A 25,535-nucleotide genomic window follows, 5' to 3' on the forward strand; every position below is an offset into this window, starting at 1 on the left:
AGGTTTCGTATATAACCTTGTATATTCTATTGCGATGGATAGAGAAGCGTACATTTGTATAGTATTCTAAACATGTGATGGCCTCTTTTCTCTCATACATGCTCTTGCTACTTCTTTCAACAATAAAATGGTATGATAGGTTTATATGGGAAGTTTTCCACTCCCACATACATTTTTCAATACTTCTTGATTGCCAAGAAGTATTAAAAACTTTGTGCACCTTCCCACAAATGACAGAACGTTGTATAGTTATTTGCAAGATATATCATGCCATTCAATAGCGATGAGACTTCTTAGCAAGATGCATTCAATCAATTTATTTTCCCCAAAAAAAAAAGGATGCGTTCAGTTAGAATTGATGTGCACCATTGTATATTATCTCACAAACCACAACACTTTGAATATATTTAGCTTGTTCAAGTCCACAACACTTTGAATATATTTAGATTGTTCAAGTTTGTCACAAACCATCCACATCACTTCTATTACGCTTGTCGAGTTGTGTTTTTGATGTGCTTCATTGTTGAAGTTTGGGTCATTAGCCATGAAAGCTCTTGTTATCTCAAACATTGTGACTTTCATTGCTTTTGATGCTTAAAAGTACCAGTGTGGCTATACAAATAATGGTAACCAAGATCACTGCAAGCATTTTTTAACTTCTTCGGGGCAGCAAAAGGAAGGATCTCAAACAAGGACATAGAACAAATAATATTAGCCTCAAGTGTGTTAAAATGCAAATCCTTTGAAATAATAAGCGTAGCACGTAAAGCGGAATGATCTCAAACAAGAACATAGGACAAATAATATTAGCCTCAAGTGTGTTAAAATGCAAATCCTTTGAAATAATAAGTGTAGCACATCAGGCGGATGCATGGGTAGGGAGTGATAGCCATATGGGCTTTGCATGGGTGAGGCAGATAAGAAGGTCCTTAGGCACTAGCTAAAATGGTGAAGTGTGAAAAGCTGACCCAAAACTCATTGCACAAATAGTAATATCAGGACCCTCACCATAGGAGTGCCCCAACGTAGATTTGACCTCACTACAGAGTGTCAAGAAATAGCAGTCATATGCAAGTTCAGCCTGCAGCTTACTTCCTACCAAAAGGCTTACCTCACATAGAATCACATTAAATGAATTTGAGATGACTTAACTAAATATCTGATTTTTAGTTTTCCCTTGACTTCGTGCTTCTTGCATACTTCCCTTGCTTGCAAAGTTGTTGCCCAAAGTCACCCACTTCCCCTTAATGTGCATCTAAACCAAAATTTCCCTGCAGCAATCAATTCAAAGGTTCAATACTGTCCTCATAAGTAATGCATTGCAACCATTAAACATCCATCTCTCAATATATTTCCCATGAAGGTTTCCTTACATCGCCCCTTGGCAGATTTCGGTCCTTGCTCCGTCCATATGATGAAATGGTCATCTACATGGTGCACTAGAATCTTCTGATGTATTGTCACAAAAGCCAAAGACTTGCACTGATAACATTTGACACCGCAACAGTTTAAGAAAGAACAGGCAAGCAGCCTCCCGATCCGTGGCTGATGCAGAAGACATGAAGTAGCAATAGCCTCCTCTTTCCAGTGGCTGACACAGAACAATCGATGGAAGATGGCATATATCGAAGCAGTTATATATCCTTGCTGCTCATCAGACAGATTCATCGTGTATCAGTAAGTCGTCTACACTCCTCTTAATGTAGTTTTGTTGTATTTTTAGAGCCACAAAGGCCAGAAAACTGCTATTGCAATGAAACCGTGGCATTTAAATTTTGCTGCAGTGTCCACCCTGAAGGATAGATTGACCCTGGTGATTCAAGATGAAGATGCCAGACCATAACCTTAGAGCATCCACTTGGCAGTCCCTCCATCTGGCTCTCATCTTCCACTAGTTGCTGAATGAAGGTTGTTTCCTGCATAAACAGCCTCTTTAGCTTGTACAATCTCCTCAGATTTTACACATAGGCATGTTCAAGGAACCTTCCATTTGTTGATTAAGCATCTTACATGACATGTAAAACAATTATTTTATCGTTTCATGGACATAACCATGACATCTAACATAGCATTTAAACTGTACTTGCAATTAGGTACATACTTCATTCACATTATGTAAGCAGCAAGCTCTAATTGACAGCTCAGTCAAGGAAGGGGAAAAGGATCAGTTGTCGATGACTGGTGCTAGGGCATTACACAGACATCAGCAATAGTCATCAAACTGTGCACAGAGACGGGTGTACTAAAGACTGTTGCAAGTGATTGGAGGATAAACTCTTCAAGATGAGAGTGTTAAGAGGTAAGACAGATGAGACAAGAACGCAAATACATAAGAATTCATTGTAGGCAACAAAACTATTAGTGGTCTTTTGAAGCTATGTTTTCCATCAGATGTGAAGCATGAGGCCTCAAATTGTATGCTCAATGCTGTCCCCAGTGTCTCCTCCAGACTTAGTATCAGGTAACCATGAAACACACATTCTAAATGGCATAAACTTCAGAGCACAAAAAACAAGGGTCAAGAATAGCATATTTCCATTAAACATGAAGCCCGCCCCAACACCCTGCCCTATGGCCTTGTCAGTAGGTCACTCTTCCCCCAAGCTTGTGGTGCACGAAGCTCCTCACGTTGACATGGCTTTGACCTCTCTCCTTGCAATCTGCCTTGCACTAAAGGAACAACCCTGAAGGAAAACTTTATAGTGAGGAACTGTCGAGAACCTCTACTTTCACTAGCAAGAGTGTTCTTGGGGATCGCAATTGTTTGTGGTAAGTGCGGCGACCTTTGAAGCTTTGCAAGAGGCATAGGCCTCATGACGAGTTAGATTAGTGTGGTCCAATAGGCAAGTGCCTCTAGGGAGGTTAAAGAGCGGTGTGCCCTAACTTTGTAATAAGCCCTCATATATGGCCCTCTCTTTTTCGTATTGTGATGTGGCTTCTACTTCTAGGACTCCCATGATGTGAATTCTTACAGGTTTTTCTTCAGTTGTATCAGAGCCAATGTCGAAGTAGCTTTTCTTGCATACTAATTAGCTTGCACGCAGATCATAACATTTGTGAGATTTTGTCTTGCTTGGTTTCCAGGTGTATATTTATGGATTGCATGGCCAACAAATGGATAGCAGAAGCACAGCAGTTGGGGATTCAAATACACCAACCTTATGGCGACCTCTAGCTTGCCAATCACGGGGAAAAAGTTTGACAGCAGAAAGTTCCATGGATGGCAGCTTCAAGTGAAGCTTGTTCTAATCAAGGAGGGGCTCTGGTCTGTGGTAGCCAGAGCTGAAAGAACATAATTGCCTGCAGCAAGAGCTCAATGGGACTTGATAAAAGAGTTGGGCTTGATCACTTGGAGCTTGGATTATTTTCCTCATGTCGAAACATCCATGACGTCTGCTGAGTATGCACCAGTTTAGGATAAAAAATTTGTACCAAAGATAGGAATACATTCAAATGGTTCCTGACAAGACATTTGCAGTACTGCTAAATTGCATAATGTCTTGAAAAAAAAACTGGGGGACTTGGATGAAGTGTGGTTCTGCTAAATCGCATGATGTCTTGGAAAGACAACTGGGAGCCCTGGATGTCACTACAATAGATGATGATTGCAAAGCTGTCATTTTGACTAGTGTGGCATGAATTCTGCGAGCTTTTAAGGATTTAAGCCTTGATGACCTGATTGCTTCCCTGATGGATGAAGAGCAAAGGATGACAAAGGGTCTATGATGGTAACAATCCTGAGGTTGCTCCATCAGCTACTCAATTCAACACAGCTAATTTGTAGCAAATGCAAGCAGAGCACATGAGTTGTAGAAATTCTTCAAGAAAATCTTTACAATAACAAGAGGAAAAAGGAGTGCAAATTGCTTTTGCAGCGGAGGGGACAGTTGACGGAAAAAGGAGTGCAAATTGCTTTTGCAGCGGAGGGGACAGTTGACTGGGCAAGGAAGCCTATTGAAATGGTGGATGTGCAGGTTTTTAAGAAGACGGTGAGTTTGAAGAACCTGATCCTGGTGCTGAGAATTATGGGTTTGACTATTACAATCTTTATGATCATGCATTCTGAGCTCTAATTTTATCTTCCATTAATAAGCACAATCCTTGCACACTGTCATAGGGTCCTTAGGTGTTGGGTGTTGTCATTTTGTATGCTCAGTCGAGCATTAGGTATTGTAATTACAGACAATTTGGCTTCTCAGCAGTATTCCTTCTTGATGGAGTGGAGATAGTGGCTCCTGGCTGCTCATTTATTTTGCTTATGTATTCACACGTGTGGAAGATACTGACTTCCATAGTGCTATTTGAGGCCATGTATGACGTAAGATTGGAATGACTTCAATACTCCACTAAGCACAAGTTGCTTGGGATGAACCTACTTAAGGTGATGTACGACATAAGATTAAAGTACTTTCAGGTATAGCAAAATTGGTGACCAAGAGATGACCTAGAAAAGATGGAGTCTCTTTTGCAAGAGACCAAAAAGAATGTGGACCATGCCCAAGTCAAGAAAAATAAATAAACACAAAGCATCTCGGTTTTGAGTGCACCAACGCTAAGCTAGCCCCGAAGTATCATGGCCCTTGGAAGATTATTGACTAGAATGGAGAATAGAATGTCATTTGTAAGAAGAGTGGAAAGAGCACGTTTGAAGGAGGAGTGAAGATACCAGGGGAAAAGGACTGGAAGCAGAGGAAGGAGATGTGTGAGAGAGTATAGAGTAGGGAAGAGCAAGCAGAGAACACATGTTAAGCAGTGAGCAAGGAAGGACCAGAGTAGATAAAGCCACAAAGTGAGGTACAGCCTCTCTAAAAATCTCTTCTACAAGCACGTGGCCCCAGGGGACCATGTAGTATTTGCAGAATCCATACTTTCCAGGTCTCTCTTGTAAAACAAACATTGATCCCTCAATACTTTACTAAAGGCTTTTGTCCTTCATAATGAAAGTTTCACTTCTTTGCAAGAGTGGCACATTGAAGATAGCCCTTGTCTCGGAAATCTCATCCTCATCTTGTACATGCCAATCAAAGTATCAAATGAGCAAAGAGCAATTTTGATAGTAGCCAGCATCACAGCCTGATATATCTGGGTTGCGCGCTGCAGTCTAGTGATGGGGGGGCAGTAGATGGAGAGTTGACCTATAGCCACTCACGTCAACATTTGGCATGATATCACCTATACCTTGTGAGCCACCTGGGAGTAAGCACGGAGGGGTCCAATAAGACCACTGACAGGGGAAGTGTTTCTGCAAGGTGTGGACCAGATGCCATTTTTACATTCTCATGGATCAAGAAATCCTCTAGTTGTATAGCCCTCTACCCTGTTTTTAGCACCTGTTTTTGGGATACCCTAGGCAGTGAGCTGTGATCCTGAGAAGCAGGCCACTTAGTCCATTTTTATTTGGTCCAGCATCCAATGGCTGATCTGTATCATTTTCTCAAAGATTTCTAATAGAAGGTTCCGTTCTCTAGAAAAAAAAGAGTTACCACCTAGCAGTAAGGCACCATCGTTGGAGCAGGCTATGGAGGGCTGGGGGCCATTCATAGGCTGGCCCCAGGTCAGCAGACTGGAACAAGCACCCGGGTGAACAGCAGACTGGGTCTGCAGGCTCAGAAACAGGCACAGCAGACAGCAGGCCAGTGGTAGGCTGCCACATGGCCGAATCAACCAGTCAACCTGCAAAAGAAACCACAGACTGGGTCGGCCCAGTCTGTGGATAAGTCGGGCAGATCTGCAGGACTAGCCCGCATTCTCTTCATTCAGGCTACAATTGCTTGTGAAGACTATATGATTTCGTTTCAGTCTCTCCCAAACTGTTTGTTTACTGTCTGCACCTCTCTCTCTACAATAGTGCATACTACCGAAAGAAGAAGTTGGGATTTGATCTCAGCACTGTGTGATTCCTGGGTGCTATCTCTTTGGTTAGCCTCTGCTGCGAGAAGCGTTGGCTGTAGCAAGCAACCTCCACCACTCTTTTCTAACACGTCTCTCACTCTCTCTTCCTCTATCTCTGTCCACCCCTTCTTTCTCCATCATCGGCTTCCTCTCTACTAGTTTATCTGACTGTCTTTATATCTCACTGCCCCCCTTCCTTGTAATGTAAGCTGTGGTACAAAATGCCAACGTAACAGAATGCCTTTGTACTTACTGTTCAATTAGGGTTGGTCACCTCCCCATCTGTGAGCCCCCAAAGGAGGAGAGCATCGGGGGTGGAACATAGATAAAAAAGAAAGGGTTTTGGGGCTACCAACATGGACAGCGAAAAGGCTGTCATGTGGGCAGCACAGAGAGGAGAGGCCTGGAAAAGACCTTGGAGAAGGGTGGGTTAGGGCTGGACAGGCCTGGCCAGTGGCAGCCTGCCACGTGACCAGGCCGGGCCAGCCAGCCCTCAAGATGTGTCCCCCCACAGGGTTTACAGACCAGCAGGGAGTCGGCTGGTAGGTCAGATCCAGTCAGCCCAGTTAGGGCTGGCTGGTCGGTTAAGTCCTAATAAGGGGCCCTTTGGGGCCTCACTTGGCATCATCTGGAGCAGCCGACCGTCAGCAGATAGGAGCAGCAAACCAAGAGAACAATGTTGGAGGAAGCGTGGAAGGGCTGCCCACCTAGGCTGACTACCCAGGCAGTAAGGTGGAGAAATCACGGACGGACAGTCTACATAAGCTCAAAGAGGATCACGCGGGCTCGGGGATCTAGGAGTGCCAAGCAGATAGTAGCCTGTAGGAGAACTTTTGGTAAGGTCAGAGGACCACGGTTTGGTGGGACTCTGCATCTCTCTTTTGTAGTGTATCTGGTTTTAGACGGAAATATACCATTGTGGATTCTATATCTTTCTTGGAGCACTGTCTATTTACTGACTTGCACACACAATTATGGTTGTGAAGTACACACAAGTAAAGAGTATTTTGTTCCATAGTTAAACACTTCCATGTGTGAATCCGGTTTTCCGCTGCGGTATACCCTTTGTAGGGATTCATTTCGAACACCTACATATAACAGATAAGCCTTGCTAATTATAGGAAGATGCTCCTCGTCATGTGAAGCCAAACCAGAAGTGTGACTTTTAACCCCATGACCGTCACCACGATGTTGAGAACCATTATAACTCTGTCATGCATAGTAGTGACTAGCCATGATGGCATCCTCACCGAGTTCATCAATGCTCAACTATTGGAGTAGACCAAGGTTAAATCGATGCCCTCACAAGCTCATGACTGCAAGGCACACACAGGCATTATTTGTGTGATAAAAAATTTTCTTTATAATCCCCCTACTTACCACATGTTAACTCATGTGTATGGCATGCTATGCGTTGCTTGAATGATAAAACGCATGGCTCATGGCCTTGCAAGACAATCAGATAAGTCATTTTGGTATCCAGAAACATGCCCAACTCTTCTCTCAAAAAAACAAGAATTGGAGTTTGAACCTTATAACTGCCATCCATAAGGTTAAAAACCATTAACTCCACACATAGCATGGACTAGGTCCTATGACATCCTCAATGACACATCAGTCCCCCAATAGTGGCTGTGCCATAGTATAAACCTATGTTTTTTCACACATACATATCCATGCACCAATACACACTTGAGCATCCATTAGACCAAGGTCTTCAGATTGAGTTTTGTCAAAACTGCGGATGTGAGCACATATGTTTCAATTGCATGCGCATGATCCTCACACTACAAAGAGAATAATACAAGCTATAGAAAGCGCTGTTTATCACGCATTTAACATGCCTCGTGATGTAGCCACACACCTTACAATGACTGAGTGCAATGATTAGGGCATGATGCTCTTGCCTCTTCCACCTGACATGGAAACCCCTGTGAGTCCCAAGCTTCCTATTACTTACATAAGACGTTTGGCAGGTCCTGCACATTGTTATTTTATTTGCTACACGAAGATCTGAGAGTTTATTGGATCATTTTCCTTTCGTCTATAGCATCCTCCACTTTCTGATCATAGCAAACCTGTTCAGTTCTTGAAAAGTAGCCCAGATATTGACAGAAGTGTACATGTCCCATCTCTTGCAACTGGATGATCTGTTTTTTCTGAAAGTCACCAGATCTGACATAGTTGAGTTTCATTGTGGAGGCTCAATTAGATGTCATTCAGGTAGTGTGCTACAATGGCTTCTCTGAGCTTGTTGGGCCTTGAACAGAACTAGAAACAGCATCCTCGTATGAAGATATATCGTCAAGGCTGATGTGTGGCAAGAGACAATATGTTTGCACACCATCTTGACTGGAACATATAAGCTGGTGAATTTAATGTCATAGACACCTAGGGCTTACTTGCTGTAGCTAAACCCCAGCAGGGGAATGATGGATGCCCACATATCATACTACCCTTAGATCACACTTCAACATGACACACAAGTAAACTGGAAAACACACGTCAAAGAATTGTGCGGCCAAGTAGACAGCCAAAAAGTGATGTACATGCTCCAAATACAGGATTAATCAAAGTACAAAGCGACCCTCAGTGTACCTCACCCCTAAAGCTTTAAGGCTGCTCAGATCCAGCACCAAAAGGGCACCTCAATGCTGCTCCTACTGCTGCAGATCTCCTCCTGCCAAGTGCCCATATGATAGGGCTTCAATGGTTGCTGGGAGCGCTCGAAGTGATAGAAAGGAAAATGGCCTTTATATGTGAGTGGGGGATCCTGGTTAGTCCTCCATCGTGCTGGTTGACTGGCCCATAAACTGGCTGGCTGGCCCCCCTTATCCTCCTTACATGGGGGCTCACAGGTGGGACAGCGACTCCATCCACTCCAACACCTATAAAGCCTCCACATGCTTGCCTTACCTGCTGCAGGCCTACCACGGCTTCCCCTGTGCTAGTCAGATCCTCCTGGGTTCTAGATTTGCAAATGAAGCTGACTCTTCCTCAGCCTACACAAAATCCTCTCATGCCCGGCGGGCATCCTGCCCCTTTGTCCTCATTTAGGGGCTCACAAGTGGGGCTGTCACCCTCATTCTCCAACATTTTATATCCTCTCATCTGTCTCCAATCAATCTTGACTTTTAGAGTATTTATGCAAAGATAATAGCATACTGCAGCTACAAAGTATTCGAATTCCCCTCAACAATTATCACTAAAAAATTGGAATGCTACACACCTGAAATCCCTCTTTGATGCTGTCTAGCTGTCGAATAGGTTCTGTAAATGGCCTTCGCCACTGTTGGGGATCCCAAAGGATTGTACTGTTAAAAGCAAAGCCAGACATATCAACGTGAAACCTTCTTAGCCTCTTACTCTTTTCATTTGTGTGCCAGCCAATGACCTGATGCCCATCACAAACAGGCCCTTCCAATATGGCTTTAGATTTGCTGTGAGTTAGCATAGCAACGGGCCAAGTTCCAAAACGCCTGCAAGAAAAAAGGACGGTTTCCTTCATGAGCTTCCAATCAGAAACGCTATATGCACCAATTACACAACTTTTTTTCTAGAAAAAAAGGGGAAACATTTTTCAGCCCTATGAGGGAACAGACCCCACACGCAATACTTAAGTCGAGAATGCACGTGGAAACACAGTAAAAGCTGTTAAAAACCAAGTTAGGAACAGCGAGCAACTTACATTGCAACAACTTACAATCTTCTTTGGAAACATGAGAGCTAAAATGACCAAGCAGAATGGTTAAAGCTAATATGAGGTCAGGTCTTTATAACATATTGAGTGACGATGTCAGCCTGGCACTATTGTGAGGCTTTTGTTCCGTTTTTGCCAGCAAACATTGGCAACCAAGCTCTTCCATGTCTCTTCTGAGGTTTGTTGGGACTTAAAAGTTCAAGTAAAGATGGAAAACTGGATTCCTTATCCATTTGGACCAAACCTTGATTGGCCTTCTTGTCCTCCAATCTTAAACTTGTGTGGCTAATATTGGAAGACTCCCTATCACAAACAAGGCCTGAACATTTTACGTAAGGAACATTACCTGTATTTGCTGATGTTGCGAAATATAATTGTGTAAGCAATGTACAAGGTGGTGAGGCCCTTAGACCAGTGACTTAATACAGAGGAGAACCAGCCCAAAAAGTTGGTTCAATGTTGAAAGAAAGGCTGATTTCAATTAAGAAATGAGTGGCAAAGGGATGTACATAGCCATTCAGGGCAATGACACTTGGGCCAATCAATCTGAGGAGCAGGAAAGCCTGAACCAGCAGCAAGCTAACAGCGTACCATTCCATGCAAGCGGCGCAGCCTCAACCAGCAGTTTCTTTTAAGACAGACACAGGCACATTTGGTATATCACCTCTAACAAATACTTAATTATCGGCAGTAATTTGTAGCAGATCATGTAATGAAGGGGAAAAAGAGGCCAAGATAGAGGCCTTTAGGGGGAAAATGTGGAGGGACTATATAAGTCTCCATCCACCCCCTACTATGTACTTTTTGATGTGACATCTAATCCTATCTACTCTCCCTTCCTCCTTCCTGCCTACGCTCACTCTCTCTCTCTCTCTCTCTCTCTCTCTCTCTCTCTCTCTCTCTCTCTCTCTCTTCCCTACTCCCTCTCAATCTCTCCCTCTCTTTCCTACCCCACCCTTCTCCTCCCTTCTTCCCCTATCTCTCTCCCCTTCAACTAGTCTATCCCCCTTTCTCTAAATCTGCCCCTACCCCTTCTCTACATTGGTATCAGAGCCCCGACCCTGGCACCGTTGCTTCTCCACTTCATCCTTTACTCCGATACCCAGCAGCTGCTACACTAACGCCAACGCTATTACCCAGCCCTGTTCAGCTCAGACGCTAGCACAAGCTCAAGCTCGCAGCTTTTCACAAGCGTGCAACAATCAAAATCAACGCAACAGATAGCACTGAAGATATTCTGCCTAAAAGCCATGGTTGTGCGCAAAGAGAGCCTTGTGCGGGTAGCTCATCTAGCACGATCCTTGTGCGGGTAGCTCAATGACCCATCCGTTGAGCCCAAGTCGGCTAAGAGCAGAGCACTCCATCGACAACCTCATCTAGCCTTCCCACCCATCAGTGACAACTGCACCTAAAGCAACTTACATTGTGTGATCCACAACAGCCCTGTCGTCTGAAGGAGTTATGAGCCTTCGTGGTTCCATTGCCTGCTCCCATTTCCGTCAGCCCCTATCCCACAACTGTCGTCCGTGAGCCCATACGTGCTACGCCAACAATCCTATCGTCGCCATGTCCCTCGCCATCCCGTCTGTTCTAGTTGCTTGCGCCATCCCGTCTACTCACGTCGCCTTTGTCTACCTTGATCCTGTCATTGCCGTCGGTTGCGCCGCCTACCCGCGCCGCGCCACCTCCGTCGCCTCTTGCAAACCTTAGTCTCTTTAGGTTCACTTAGTTAGGCTAGGTAGGTTTAGTTAGTGGAGTGGGTTAGGTTAGTTGTAGTCACTTAGGTTTAGTTAGTTGGCTCTAGGTTAGGTTAGTACTAACTAAGGTTAAAAGTTGGGTTAGGTTAGCTTAAGTCGGTGTCCTAACAATTCTAATAGTCTTAGGTTAGGGCTGTCATAGCTATCTTTAGTTACTTAGGACCCCTTCCTCCCCCCAAATTTTTTTTTTAATTTTTTTAAAAAGAGCCTCTTTCCAACCTCTTTCTCACAACCATTTCGAGGCCTTTCCTAGCCCAATTCGGGCTTATTTGGGCCACATTTTGCAGCTTCTTTGACGACCTTTCTTCCGAGCCTCTCCATCGACATTTTTGAGCTCCTCTCTTCAGGGCCAGTCACCATGGCACCGAGGCGTGTCCCTCGTGATATATTGCATGACACTAATGAGGCTACTCAGTATGAGCAAGTGCCTACCACAGTGGTTGCATCCACTGGTGGTGCAGAGGTTCCTTCCACTCAGCCTCTCTCTCCTACATCCCGGGAAGTGCAAGCAACACAGACGCAGTTTCTGGATGCCCTTTCCTCTATGCTCCACGGTGCTTTCCACCAGATAGGACAGGAGTTCAGCCAGCAGCTTACCACAGCCATGGCTATGCAGAACACGGCTCTTGTCCAGATGGAACAGCAGATTGGTCAGCAAATCACCTCTGCCATTGCTATGTAGGATAAGGGTAAGCAGCCCGCACCCCAACAAGGGGACCATTCAGCCAATCAGGATGTTTTGTCTACTCCACGCAGGGGTTTTATGGCAGATGCCCGTCATGCCTATGAGCATCAGTCTTCTAGACCATTGCATGTACCCCACCTTGGGGATTATCTGGACATAGATGATGCATTTTCTGTGCCACAGAGCACCTTCTTGCAAGATGTTAGGCCATCTTTTGGCTCTCAGCTTTCTACATCTATGCAGGCTGAGCCGTCTCTTTTGGGCCGACCTGTTGGTGTGCATCCGGCTAGTGCTCCTTTCACCGCACCAGCAAGTATGCCTAAAGTTGGCTTGGGTTTATATGGCTGCCCACACCCCTGGGAGAGAGGTTAGACCTCTTCTCAGCCCTTTGGTATGCCATCATTTCGAAGAGATGCATTTGGCACAGAGACCCAGCCCAGAGTTCATGCACCTATCGCTCCGCCAGCGAACACATATAGCCAGACGCAGCCAGTGCATCAGATGGCAACAACTTCTATGCAGCAAGGGTTTGGTGGTGGATAGCGAGCCACTTTTGATGACATGTTGGCAAATTCTTTGCGTTCATACAAGGCCCTACCTAAGGCCATCAAACTTGAGGTGCCCTTCTCCGATAATGTGAACCTCAAGCGTGATGATGCCCGCACTTCTGGAGGTTACACACACAAGAATTATGCAGCCAAGGATATGAAGGACAAACTCACAGTGCATAAGTTAAAAGGAGCACATCATTTTTGCAGGTATGCATATGCAGGACTATGCCCACACATGGTGGCGATACATGAGGGATTCGCCTCAGAAACCAACCACTTGGAGGGGTTTCAGAGAATTGATGGTCACTACATTTGTATCTCCACTTGTATTGGATCAATACTTGGCTGAATTTTATGCCTTGTCACAAACCAGTACGGTCCAAGAGTACTTGCAATGCTTTTGGAGGCTTTCCCTGTTTGTGCAGGACGTATCTGAAAAGGGAAAGCTGCTGCGTTTCATCCATGGGTTAAGAAGTTCTCTCGCTGCAGATGTGAAGGCACATAACCCTCAAACAATTGAGAGGGCAGCTCAACTTGCATAAGTATTCGAGCCTAAATATGCTGGCAAGCACAGAAATGCCATGGGCAGCTCGCATGCTATGGGGTATGACACTGAGTCAAAGCCTAAGTTTGCTGATTGGACTGACAAGAAATCTGCAGCAGCACCATTTCCTTGCTTTCCTACTGTCTCGGTTAGTAAGATGCCGTATGCCAAGCCTTACAGGTATCCTAATGCCAAGCCTGGAGGCAAGCCTACTGCTGGAAATGAGCAGGCTGAGATAAAACAGCATACACGGGCAATAATGGACAGCAGAAAGAAGGCCAACTTATATTTTAAATGTGGCGAGAAATGGACTGCTGAGCAAAGGAATGTGTGCAAGATACACAACAGTGGCACTGCCAAACTCAGCATCATCATCAACCTCTTAGATGACGAGGAATTGTTTGATGCCCCGGGTTCTTTGGATACGTCTCAAGATGAGATGGCAAATACACATGATGCAGATGAGGCTCCTGACACTGGAGCTACGAAGGGGACCGACTTTCCTTTTGATCCTGGTGGTGCTACTGCACATGACACTCATGCTTTGCATTCGTATGAGATTTTGCCCACTAGTGGCATGAGAGGCCGTAGGCCCACACTCTTTTCTATGGAGCATCACGATGCAATGCCTTTTTATGCATGTGAAGATGCAGGTGGTAATGCTCCTGTGAATGACAAAGAGGTTTATTGGGATGCCCAGCCAACACTTTATACTATTTCCATGCATGCCCTAATGGGTGCCAAAAGTGCTGATACTATCAGATTAACAGGGATGATTAATGGCAGGATTGTGCATGTGTTGGTGGTGACACAACCCCGCAGGATCTAACCCTATCACTGACCTAGAATCTCGTCCTTGATTCAACCAGAATCATAGCGCAGGTGCCTCAATCCTCCCGACCACCCCCGAGCACGTGGGCTACAGCTCGACTCATCCATAGGCCCTTATCTAACCCAGGCGTCCCATACCACCTGAGCCTGTCCAAAGGACCTTCGATACGCCACCTATGATCCAGCCATGTAGATGGCCAGAGTCCCGACCTGGGTCCAAGCCCCATCCATCAGTTGAGGAGCGCTCAATTGATCTACACAATAGCACTGGCCCTCCCTCTATATAGAAGGAAACCCACTATAGATAGCACAATGCTATGAATAGCTCCCTCCATATAAAGCGAGCACTATATATGAATCAATCTCTATATATAGCAATCTCGGCCAAAAATAGCCATCCAGCCCTATGCTATCCTGTAACCCACGTTAACCTGCTATCGAACCTTAGGTACACCATGCACATGACATACTCCCCTTCCTCTAAGAACTCACTCCTGAGTTCACCAGAAAGCCCGAAAACTCTCTGTGAAGATGAGTCCATGCCAATAACTATACTCTGACTATCAGTTTGAGTGTGCTATACTTTCCATGAGATTCAAATCAAAGAAAATCTAAGGCCAAAGCCACAATCTTTGATAACCAACCCAAGGAAAGTAAATCTCTCAATCAGAACAAGGTTACATATCGTCGAGTATTCTCCTCAAGAAATCCAATAACGCGTGAATCCTCAGAGTTGATTCCGTTGACATATCCCGTACACAAGCATGGTAAAATATGTACCTGAAGGTAAATGATTCTATCAACCTTATCTATTGAGTATCCTTGACCTCAAAATCTTAGGTTGAGATCGAGGAATCATTGTTCGAACAACCCCATCAATTGAAGCCCTCGAGGCCACTTGTTTTGGTTGCAGTTTCTATTAACCCTAATTCTTGAGTTACTTAGTATTCAAAAAATCCCTCAACGGAATACGCTTGTAATTCAAATTCTGGGTTGAAATACATGACAAACTTTCCATCGCAGAACAATTAGGTGTCCATTCATAACTCATGATGGAAGAATCTCTATGGAAGTATCAATGGGCAAAATCCTGACCAAAGATATGGTCCCCTTGATCTATCCTCGAAATGCCCCTACATGAGGATAATCAGTAAAAATTAAGTTGGCTATATCCAGTCAATGGTACTATTCTAGACATGAATATAGTCAACCATCATAGGAATAACATCCTATGTGATCCAAAGACTACGGAAACATACAATCCGAAATCTGTTAAAACAAGATCCACTATCGAATATCCTGTATAAACTTGTGCACAATAAACCGCTCCGATCACAAGATCATCCAGTTCTTAGGATCTCTTATCTAGGAACATCAAGTTCCAAACAAGGCACTGACATACCATCATCAAAAGAGATGCAGTAACCCTCCTTGAGATTCTGTCTAGACTATAGAGCTCCAGGGTTGAACCCAAAAAATACATGGCTTCTCTCAGGGTAAAGAATCTTAGTCAGCCCTCGTTAGAAAAAAAAAAATTAATCAGGTTGCCCCCAATTCAATTCAGCCTTCTTGTACTTCACCCTAGAGGTCCTTGGGTATTATTTCACGCTGGATTATACCACCACATCAGAGAATCTTAAATGTAATATACCTTAGTGTCCCATACCGCCAAAGTATACTGCAAATAAAAAACTCGGTGGACAATATGAGTAAATGAGGTAGCCAATCCCTCTTCAACTCAGATGATCCCAGATTGAGTCAGGGTGGCAAATCCGTTCTCAATCCTTTTCTTAATGTGATTATATCACCCCCTTGTGTTACAATACCCCAACCAATAGGTCAAAGAAGAAAACCCAGTAGGTAGCATCCCTAACAACTCTTGAATCCTGACTATCCATGACCTTGGGCTTAAAGAGTGAGAATCAAAATGACCCCGCCTTTGGACATAATTCAAAGAAAGTATCCAACAAGACTCATCATGGTCTAATCAATAAGAACCTTCATATGTCCAAACGGTGACTCGAAGAAACGCCATAACTCACAATCACATCGAGATCAAAACTTCAAATACAAACCAAATAAGAATCTACGCACCAAGATTCGAGAAAGAGAAATCCAATTGCCTTTGTTAAATCCGGTCTAATATGTAACAAATACTCGGGCACCATCAATGTACCATATATCTAAAAAACTTCAAGATATATGGAACAAAAGTACACGTTATATAATTTGAACCCATCAAATTATAGATGCCACTAGTTACAAATCATAACCAAATTAACCAAAACCTGGTCAATTTAATAACAAGACGGTTTATAATTCATACAAAATTGGGAAGCTTCTTGAACCAAACGTGGTTCAAAAGATCCAGTCAAGCCAAAAAATAATTGGGTGTCGGTCAAAACTGAGGATTTCAACTTCTTCATCGCTTCTCAATAGCACGGAAGCGGTATAAAGACTCGAACACAAGCTGTCTACATTTGGAACAGCATGAGCCTTCTTCAATATATTTCTGATACTGAGGGGTTTTATAGTAGTCAAGAGCTGCCCAGAGTTCATCCATCAAGGAATCCATCTCTCGTAGCAGGTCATGAGTTCTACGAGGAATAACCTCCGATGTAGCCTCGTCCTCCATCTCAATAAAACAGTAATCCAACGTAGGTGTTTCATTACTTTCATGTTCTTCCATGGCTGGAAAATATCTTGCACGGGAGAGAGAAGCAACTGTGTCCAAACATGTGCTCTTCACACTAACAAAAGGGAATCTGGTGCTGCGTGGAATCAAGGAAGAAGGCGAGTAGAGGACAACAAGAAAGATGGCGGAATCTCATAGGCTGATCTCAGACGGAAAGAGGGTGGGAAATTCGCCTTCATGCGCTGAAGTGCTGAAGTGAGAGAGAGAGAGAGAGAGAGAGAGAGAGATCCCGGGTATATAAATAGCCCAGAAGGGCCAGCAAAAGCTAGGCGAATTTAGGGTGGGTGCTTGATTTAGAGCAAGTGCTTTCCTTGCTAGAGAAAAACAAAAAAGCAACCTGCTTTTTTTTTAAACCAAAAAACAGTCTCGCTTTTAATAGATCTGGTCCCGCTTTTCTCTACCCCTACAAGGGGGCACATCTTGTACACAAGCTATTTAAGAATATGTACATTTGCAGGCGATCTCTTGGCACTTGACATGGGCCCAATAGATGTTGTCCAGGGCTGTGATTGGTTGCAATCACTGGGCAAAATCAGCATGGATTTCAATGCCTTAATTGCAGGTCATTTCAGCAAGGCAGTTGGTCAAAGAGCTTAAGAGAGGCAGCACCATATATGCATTAAATGTGTCAGTAACTAAAGAGGGTGGCACTCCCCGTGTTGATGATTGTGATATGCAGAGATTGCTCTCAGAGTTTGCAGATGTGTTTGCTGATTTGCCATCACAGTTGCCTCCGAGAAGAGATGTAGATCATGCCATAGTCCTAGTACCTAGCAGTAAGCCACTCAATAAGGCCCTATGCTGACTCTCTAAGGTAGAACGGGAAGAAGTGGCAACTCAAGTGAGGGACTTACTTCAGAAGAGTTTCATCACTCATAGCACTTCTCCTTTTGCATTCCCTGTACTCATGGTGAAAAAAGAAGGATAGTTCTCACCATATGTGCATTGACACCAGAGACTTGAATAAGGTCACCATCAAAAACAGGTTTCCAATCCCCAGGATAGATGACCTGTTGGATGAACTCAAGGGTGCTCAGTTTTTCACTAAGATTGATTTGAGGTCTGGCTATCATCAAATTAGAAAGAAAGCTGGGGATGAGCACAAGACAGCCTTTCACACACAGAGGAGACTATATGAGTTCAAGGTGATGCCTTTTGGATTGACCAATGCACCAGCTACTTTCCAGGCACTCATGAACAAGATTTTGCAGCCTCTCCTTTTCAAATATGTGCTGGTATTTTTTGATGACATTCTCATTTACAGCAAGGATAAGCAGGAGCACATCAGACATGTCAAGCAAGTGTTGGAAATTTTGAGGTTGCATCAACTTTATGCTAAAGCCAGCAAATGCACTTTTATGGCACAAGAGGTTGAGTATCTTGGTCACATTGTGAGCAAGGATGGCATTCGAGCGGATCCTGCAAAGGTGAAATGCATTGAGGATTGGCCGCAGCCACGCAACCCTACTCAATTGAGGGGATTCCTAGGTCTTGCTTCCTTCTACAGACGCTTTATTCACAAGTTTTCCAAGAGGGCAGCCCCTCTGACAGACCTTTTGAAGAAGGATGCTTTTATGTGGTCTAGAGATGCACAACTCACTCATGCTCCTGTGTTGGTATGCCCTGAATTTTCACGTACTTTCATTGTGGAGGTAGATGCCAATGGCAAAGGATTAGGGGATGTGCTAAGACAGGAACACGGGGTAATTGCTTTTGAAAGCAGGAAATTGGATGCCAAGGAACTAGATTATCATGTGTATGATCAGGAAATGTTGGCTATCCTCCATGCTTTCGAAAAATGGCACAACTACCTATATGGTAGCAAAATCAAGGTTAAGACAGATCATAGGACACTCAGGTATTTCCTTACGCAGCCCAACTTGTCAATAAAGCAGAAGAGGTGGCTGGCTAACGTTGTCTTATGATTTCGACATCGAGTACAGGAAAGGGAAAGCAAACGTGGTTGCAGATGCCTTATCCCGTATGTGGGCTTGCAGTTTGTCTGCCATTTCTACCATCTACCAGGAGTGGATTCATGGTATTCAGGAAGAATACATGCAGGATTCTAAGGCAGCTTCCATATTTGTGGAGTTATAGAGGCCATCGAGCCAAGGGCATGCTGAATTTAAGCTGCATAATGGACTGTTGTGGTGCAAGGACAGAATTTATTTGGTGCCAGATTCAAAGTACTGACCGCTGGTCTTACAAGAAATGCACTCATCTCCTATGGCAGGACATGCAGGTATTACTAAGACATATATGGGATGGCTTGTGGCAAGATGTAGTTAAATTTGTCAGGGAATGTTTGCCCTGCCAGCAAAATAAAGTGGACAGCCCATTACCCACGGGTCTCTTGCAGCCATTACCCATTCCAGAAGGCAAATGGACTCACATTGCTATGGATTTCATCACATGGTTGCCTTCCACAGAGCGGGGATGGTGGGATAGCATTTTTGTGGTGGTTGACAGAATGACAAAGCAGGCCCATTTCATGCCCACTAAGACCCGTTATTCAGCATCACAGGTTGCTTGGCAGTTCATCGAGCATGTTTTTAAGAATCATGGTTTCCCTCAAGAGATTGTCAGCGACAGAGATGCAAAATTTATGGGTCACTTTTGGCAGGAATTATTTACAGCAGTGGGTACTTCTCTTACACCTAGCACTGCTTACCACTCCGAGATGGATGGACAGTCAGAAAGGGTGAACAAATGGCTGGAGGAGTATTTGAGGCATTTCTGTCATGACACACAGAAGTCTTGGGATAAGTGGTTGGCACTTGCTGAATTTTGTTACAACAGTACCAAGCACATCTCTATTGGCATGAGCCCGTTCGAGGCTATGTATGGATGCACAGTGGGTATGCCATTTTTAGTTGCACACATGGCTGTGAAAAATCAGCAAGCAAGAAATGACTTGGAGAGTATGGATGCCCTTTTGCAATTGGCTAAAAAGAATATGCAAGATGCCCAAGCCAAGCAGAAGAAGTATGCGTATGAACGCAGGAGGTATCTGTCTTTTGAAGAAGGGGATCATGTGCACTTATGCCTCCATAAGAACCGTTATGCCTCGCTGAAGGGTAACACCAACACGAAGCTTGCTCAGGTATTACGGTCCCTACAGGATCATCCGCAAAGTTGGCAAGGTGGCATATGAGTTGGAGCTACCCAGGACCTCCAGGATTCATAATGTTTTCCATGTGTCCTTGCTGAAGCCACATGTCGGACAGCATGTCCAAGTCCTTCCTAAGCTACCACCTATGGATAAGGAGGGCCACATACTCTATGTTCCGGAGCGCATCATGGGTTTCATGGATCACGTACTCCGAAACAAAGTCTACACCGAGTATCTTATCAAGTGGCAAGGGCTCCCTTAGGATGAGAACTCATGGCAGCCAAAGAGCATTGTCCAAGACAACCCCTATCTCCTACCGGGCTGATTATTATTTGCTGTTTCCTGCACCTATTTAACAGCCCGCATATGAAATTTTGAGGGCAAAATTCTATGCGAAGGGATGGTTGTAATGAAGGGGAAAAAGAGGCCAAGTTAGAGGCCTTTAGGGGGAAAATGTGGAGGGACTATATAATGTTGGAATATGGAAGCAAGAACTAGAACTAGAAACTGGAAATGAAATAACAAGACTGAAAGACAAGAAATACCTTAAGAAGAGTGTGGACAAGACACAAGCTAGACTGATTGATTACAATGATGTGACCCATGAATATATGGGCCAAAGTACAAGACATAAAGCAAGAGTGCTTATGGGATAATTGTAGAAGTGCCACATGGCACACACTCAAGACATAAAGACTAGACTTAGACAAAATGTAGACTAGGAAATAGTACACTTAGTGTGCACTTATCTCCAACACCCTCCTTAAGTGGACACTAGGAGTAAGACAGAAAGACAAGACTAGAAGACAGACATAAAGACTGATAGACTAAGAGACAAGATAGAAAACATGACTGACAAAAGATCCTGAGACACCCCTCCTCAAGTGATATCCTCATATGGGTCCACAAGGGTAGGGACAAGATGGATCTAAAACACAGTCAGATTGATAGACAAATAGACACACAGACAAGACGAGATAGACAGAAGACTGACTGTAGACAAATAGAAAGACCAAGACACTAGAACCCCTTGACCTACATCATCGGTGGTCAAGGTGGTAGACAAGACATAGAAGTAATCAGAAAGCCCACTTCTCATCATGTGAGGAAGGAACAGCAGGATCAGCTGATGGAGATGTTGCAGCAACATGGGCTGAGGTAGATGCAGGAGCTGATGTAGAGGTTTTGGAGTAGCAGTCCCTCTCCCGGTGATTATCACGGCCACAAATGGTGCATGGATGAGCCTTGAAACAGTCCTTCTCCAAATGATTAGTTTTGCCACAATGGGTGCAAGGCTTTCTTACCTTAGAACTTCCTTTCTTTGCTAAAAATGCAGTGTCAGTTACCTTTCGTTGTTGAGTTCTTTCTTCCTCTTGGAGAGCATTGATGATACCCTCAAGAGAAGGATTATTATGATACTTGAAGGTAGTGACGAGTAGCATAGGTGTCAAGTAAGCTTTTGAGAAGCACAGCAATAGCAATATCTTCGGAGATGGGAGACTTGACTGACGCAAGGTGAACCATAAGACTGCGAAGATAATTGACATGAGAGGCTATAGTAGCTCCTTCCTGCATATGTAGATCAAAGAATGAGATCATAAGTGCAATCTTAGAGTTTTTAGATCGGGCTCCAAAAAGGGTATCCAAAGTGATCCATGCTTGAGGAGCAGACTGTATGTCGGAGATGTGATGAATGTAATCATCTCCAAGGCCGAGCAATATGATAGCATAGGCTTTGTCATTCTTGGCAGTGACAACTTGCTCAGAAGGACCTTCGGGAGCAGCACGTTGAACAATGTCCCAAAAACCTTCTTTCATAAGGTGGCACTTGATTTTGATTTGCCAAGTGCGAAAGTTGGACCCATTGAATTTGTCGATAGATATGAGAGAATGAGAGGAAGATGCCATGTGGGAAGGTCTTACCTCTTGCTAGGATTCAAGGGCAGTGTCTATTCCCTTACAATATTGCAGAAATAAATGAGTAGAGAGATTTAAGAAGCCAGTTCTCTCATCACTTTGTCAAGGCCATAGCATATGACAGCTCATCGAAGCAGGAGGAACCAGCAAAAGGAGAGACTGCTCAGCAAACTGAAAAAGGCAAAGCACAGTACCTTAATCTCAGGCAGAGGCAGAGGTGCAAAAAAAAGGGGCGCAGTCCAAGAGGTCGAACAGATGGCGCAGACTCCGTGAAGATGGAGCAGATCTCGAACAGCAGCTGGAGAAATCGGCCTGTGCAGGTACGGATTCCGTACAGTCGTACGGACAGCGGAGTACGGACGGAGTACGGATGGCATACGGACGACAATGTGTAGAGTACGGCATACGGACGGCGCTGGCCTGTACGGACAGCAGGTACGTTGATGCAGGAGTGACAGCAGGACTGCGCAGATCTGGCGCTCAGATCTGTGGCTGAACTGCGCAGATCTGGCGCTCAGATCTGGCAGAAATGATGCACAGATCTGGAGCGCAGATCTGGCGCAGATCTGGAGCAGAAACACACAGATCTGGCGCGCAGATCTGGAGCACAATGGCGGGGCAGAAAGAGGGAGAAATGAGAAGAGGGGCAGATCTGCAGCAGGGGAGAGATCTGAGAAAAGGCAGACTGCAGCGGGGGAGAGATCTGAGAAAAGGCAGATTGAGGGGAGAGAAGAGGGAGAAGAGGGATCAACCTAGCTCTAATACCATGTTGGAATATGGAAGCAAGAACTAGAACTAGAAACTGGAAATGAAATAACAAGACTGAAAGACAAGAAATACCTTGAGAAGAGTGTAGACAAGACACAAGCTAGACTGATTGATTACAATGATGTGACCCATGAATATATGGGCCAAAGTACAAGACATAAAGCAAGAGTGCTTATGGGATAATTGTAGAAGTGCCACATGGCACACACTCAAGACATAAAGACTAGACTTAGACTTAGACAAAATGTAGACTAGGAAATAGTACACTTAGTGTGCACTTATCTCCAACATATAAGTCTCCATCCACCCCCTACAATGTACTTTTTGATGTGACATCTAATCCTATCTACTCTCCCTTCCTCCTTCCTACCTACGCTCACTCACTCTCTCTCTCTCTTCCCTACTCCCTCTCAATCTATCCCTCTCTTTCCGACCCTATTCTCTCTCTCCTATCCTTCTCCTCCCTTCTTCCCCTATCTCTCTCCCCTTCTGCTAGTCTATCCCCCTTTCTCTAAATCTGCCCCTAGCCCTTCTCTACAGATCATAGGGGTAAGCTTGTTGCATCCATATTCAAGGCAAATAGGTCTCCTGAAAATGAGAAGAGCTGACTCTCGGCATCATGAAAGCATTGTTGGTGGCTAAGCATATGCTGGCTATCAACAACCTGGACTCTCAGCCCGTGCTCAACCTTGGTGGCTGTGCAGATCTTGTGTACTAGGTCTTGACATTGAGGAACTTGTGGAAGCTACCACTACCCAGGGCAGCTTCCAACAACACAACAAGAGTCTATATATAACTTCAAATTCCAGGACGAATTCTTTCTTCCCTGGCTCATTGCAAAAACAATATACAACGAATCAACAAACTCCACAACAGTGATAAGCTTTCACAAGATGAGTCTAAAGCGCAAGTAGAGGAGCAGCTTTACATCGGAACCACCATACTTCTTGCCTCAGTCTTTAGTAATCACTCACGATTATGTTAAAGCCACTCCGTTCAGTTTTAGTTCTCACTGAAAGGGGAGACAGTTTCTTTGCATAAATTAAGTTAACTGGCTGGGGCAGAACGGTCTAACGAAACATTAGAAAAAGTATACTTCTATATGTAGCTCCCAGAAAGCAACTGCCCTACGTTAGAGCACAGTAAAGTACATAAGGCTGACAGCATTTTAAATGTCCCTAAATTACAAACCCTCGTTGTTAATGCCTTATTCAGGCAGCTAAATCATTCTTCCTTATCGTTGCCTACAAAATAGAGAGTCGGGGTAAACTTACCTGATCTTCCTCATTTGTCCAAAAAGCTCCAAAGTATACACATTGTCATCATCCGCAAAATAGACCACACCATCAAGTTGATGTTGTTCGATATGAGCCAGAGCCACATTTCTTTGATAGACTCCCCGGTCTTTTAAGTCCGTCATATTTTTGTCGCATACAAGATGCCGATACATCACCCCCGTCTTCCTTAGAATAGTTGCAGTTTCCATGGTCTGAGCAGGCATCTCAACTACCAGCCACAGAAGAGGAGGTGGGACAAGTTTGAGCGTGTGAGAAAGCCGGGTCAAGTACAGAGCCTGAAATGGCCTGTTGTAAGTTGGGGTGACAACTACAAGAAGCTTGCCGAAAGCAGGGTCGTCTGAAACTTGGCCGCTTGCTGCATTTTGCAAGGTTGAAACTAATATTTGCCTGTCTGAATGATTGGCGATGACAGTGTCTGCCTCTACTGCCTCAACCCGTCTGTCTCTACCTCCGAAGTTGTTCACCTCACGTTGCCCATGGGTTGGAAATCCTTTAACTTCTGAAGCCAATTCACGCGGATCCCGATGTATATAACCTATTGACCTCGGTAAGGACAACGGCGTCAAACCAACTACAAATCCCAGAAAGAAGCACAAAATGACGTGCAAAATAGGTCTCTTCCAAACACTTCCTTTAAGTTTCAACTTGTCGTAGGCCCCTTGTCTACGAGCAAACTTCAACCAAGAGAGCGGAAAGCTATTGGTGCCATTCGTGGAGGATACGTCTCCAAATGGACTAGAAATAGGCACAACGGTGGTCAAATGATTGGGAGAAAAAGCTGTCCCGTTTTGCAAAGATCGTTCGTGCATAGAAGGCGACAAACTTCTTCTGAACGAAGCCATGCCTTCCACAGGTCTGGAGGCACAGTGAATAAGGCCGTCGAGCTCGAAATATCGGGTGGTAGTTTCGATACGCAATTCTGCAGTGAAAGTTTGAGAGACTAGAGAGTCAATTACTCGATGTCTGTGGAAAGGACTTGTAACAGAGATTGTCTATCAGTCCAGCTAGCTTTGCAGCGGAACTTACTGTTAAGAGGACTCGGAAAGTGTCTTCTCTTTGTAATGCATTCGATCGGGGATCAGATGTGAAATGGCTGCGGTGATCTTCTGAAAGGTCAACGAATCAAAGTTGCTGCCATGAAGTTCGATTCCACCTTCCGCACCTCCAGTCTTCATTGGCAAGCGATGACGCTAGAGAGGGCAGCAGCGGCAAAGGAACTGAAGATTTGATTCCAAATTTAATCGTTGCACAATTTCCTCACTCGCTGAGGATCCTCCGATGCGGCATGATCGAAAAAGAGGAGATCGACTACGCGCAGCGATTCGGGCGGGAAGGAAAAGAAACAAAGAGGGGAGTTTTGAATCGGGAAAGCCAAGAGCGGAGGGGAAAAGGATTACTGCTGAAATTCGTGGCGTTAAGGAAATCTTCCGATCAAAATCCGGGGGCAGAAACGGAGAGAAATTCGGGAGGAAGGCAAGAATTGAATGCGGGGCAAGAGAAATCTTGCGTTACGCCATAGCTACGAGCTTGACCACCATCGCCAGCTGCTGCTGCAAATGCTGCTGCTTCTTCTTTCAGCAGAAAAGAAGAGAGGTGTCCTCCCAATAAGGGTTTGTTCACACACATCCATGTCCCCTCAATCAGGGTTTGTTCACACCAACTCTTTCCCCCAACCGTAGTTGGTGTGAAGAAGACCTCCCATCCGTCCAGATTTCACGTTCTACCATTCCTTGCAAGAGGCACCAAAACAAGAGGGCGCTCCATTGCCCCTCACATTTGATTCCC

At 44.6% G+C, this 25,535-nt stretch overlaps 1 protein-coding gene across 2 annotated transcripts; it reads right to left on the reverse strand.

The window, feature by feature from the left end:
* Positions 1-829: 829 nt before the first annotated feature.
* IRX9-L (Nucleotide-diphospho-sugar transferases superfamily protein) lies at positions 830-25,317 on the reverse strand. Of its 2 annotated transcripts, XR_015541676.1 has the most exons (5): positions 24,777-25,317; positions 23,727-24,669; positions 9,122-9,371; positions 1,374-1,916; positions 830-1,271 (listed from the first exon to the last, which is right to left on the reverse strand). XR_015541676.1 is itself a non-coding variant. In XM_087380349.1 (4 exons), exons 2-4 carry the CDS (start codon positions 24,590-24,592, stop codon positions 1,746-1,748), a joined length of 1,287 nt encoding a protein of 428 aa, XP_087236475.1. In that variant the 5' UTR covers positions 24,593-24,669; positions 24,777-25,317; the 3' UTR covers positions 830-1,745. The 2 variants fall into 2 exon arrangements, 1 of the variants encoding a protein (XP_087236475.1); XM_087380349.1 differs by having other exon boundaries at positions 830-1,916.
* Positions 25,318-25,535: the final 218 nt, after the last annotated feature.

This window comes from Dipteris shenzhenensis, chromosome 10, assembly GCF_047967505.1.
Source record: "Dipteris shenzhenensis isolate YYH24624 ecotype China chromosome 10, Dip_SZ_1.0, whole genome shotgun sequence".
NCBI lineage: Eukaryota > Viridiplantae > Streptophyta > Polypodiopsida > Gleicheniales > Dipteridaceae > Dipteris > Dipteris shenzhenensis.

Coding starts and splice junctions, on each gene's coding strand:
- IRX9-L (XM_087380349.1), bottom strand. CDS start 24,592: ATGGCTTCGTTCAGAAGAAGTTTGTCGCCTTCTATGCACGAACGATCT. Junction 9,372..23,726: donor GGACAAATGAGGAAGATCAG/GTAAGTTTACCC, acceptor TTTTTCTTGCAG/GCGTTTTGGAACTTGGCCCG. Junction 1,917..9,121: donor GCATCAAAGAGGGATTTCAG/GTGTGTAGCATT, acceptor CTGTTTATGCAG/GAAACAACCTTCATTCAGCA.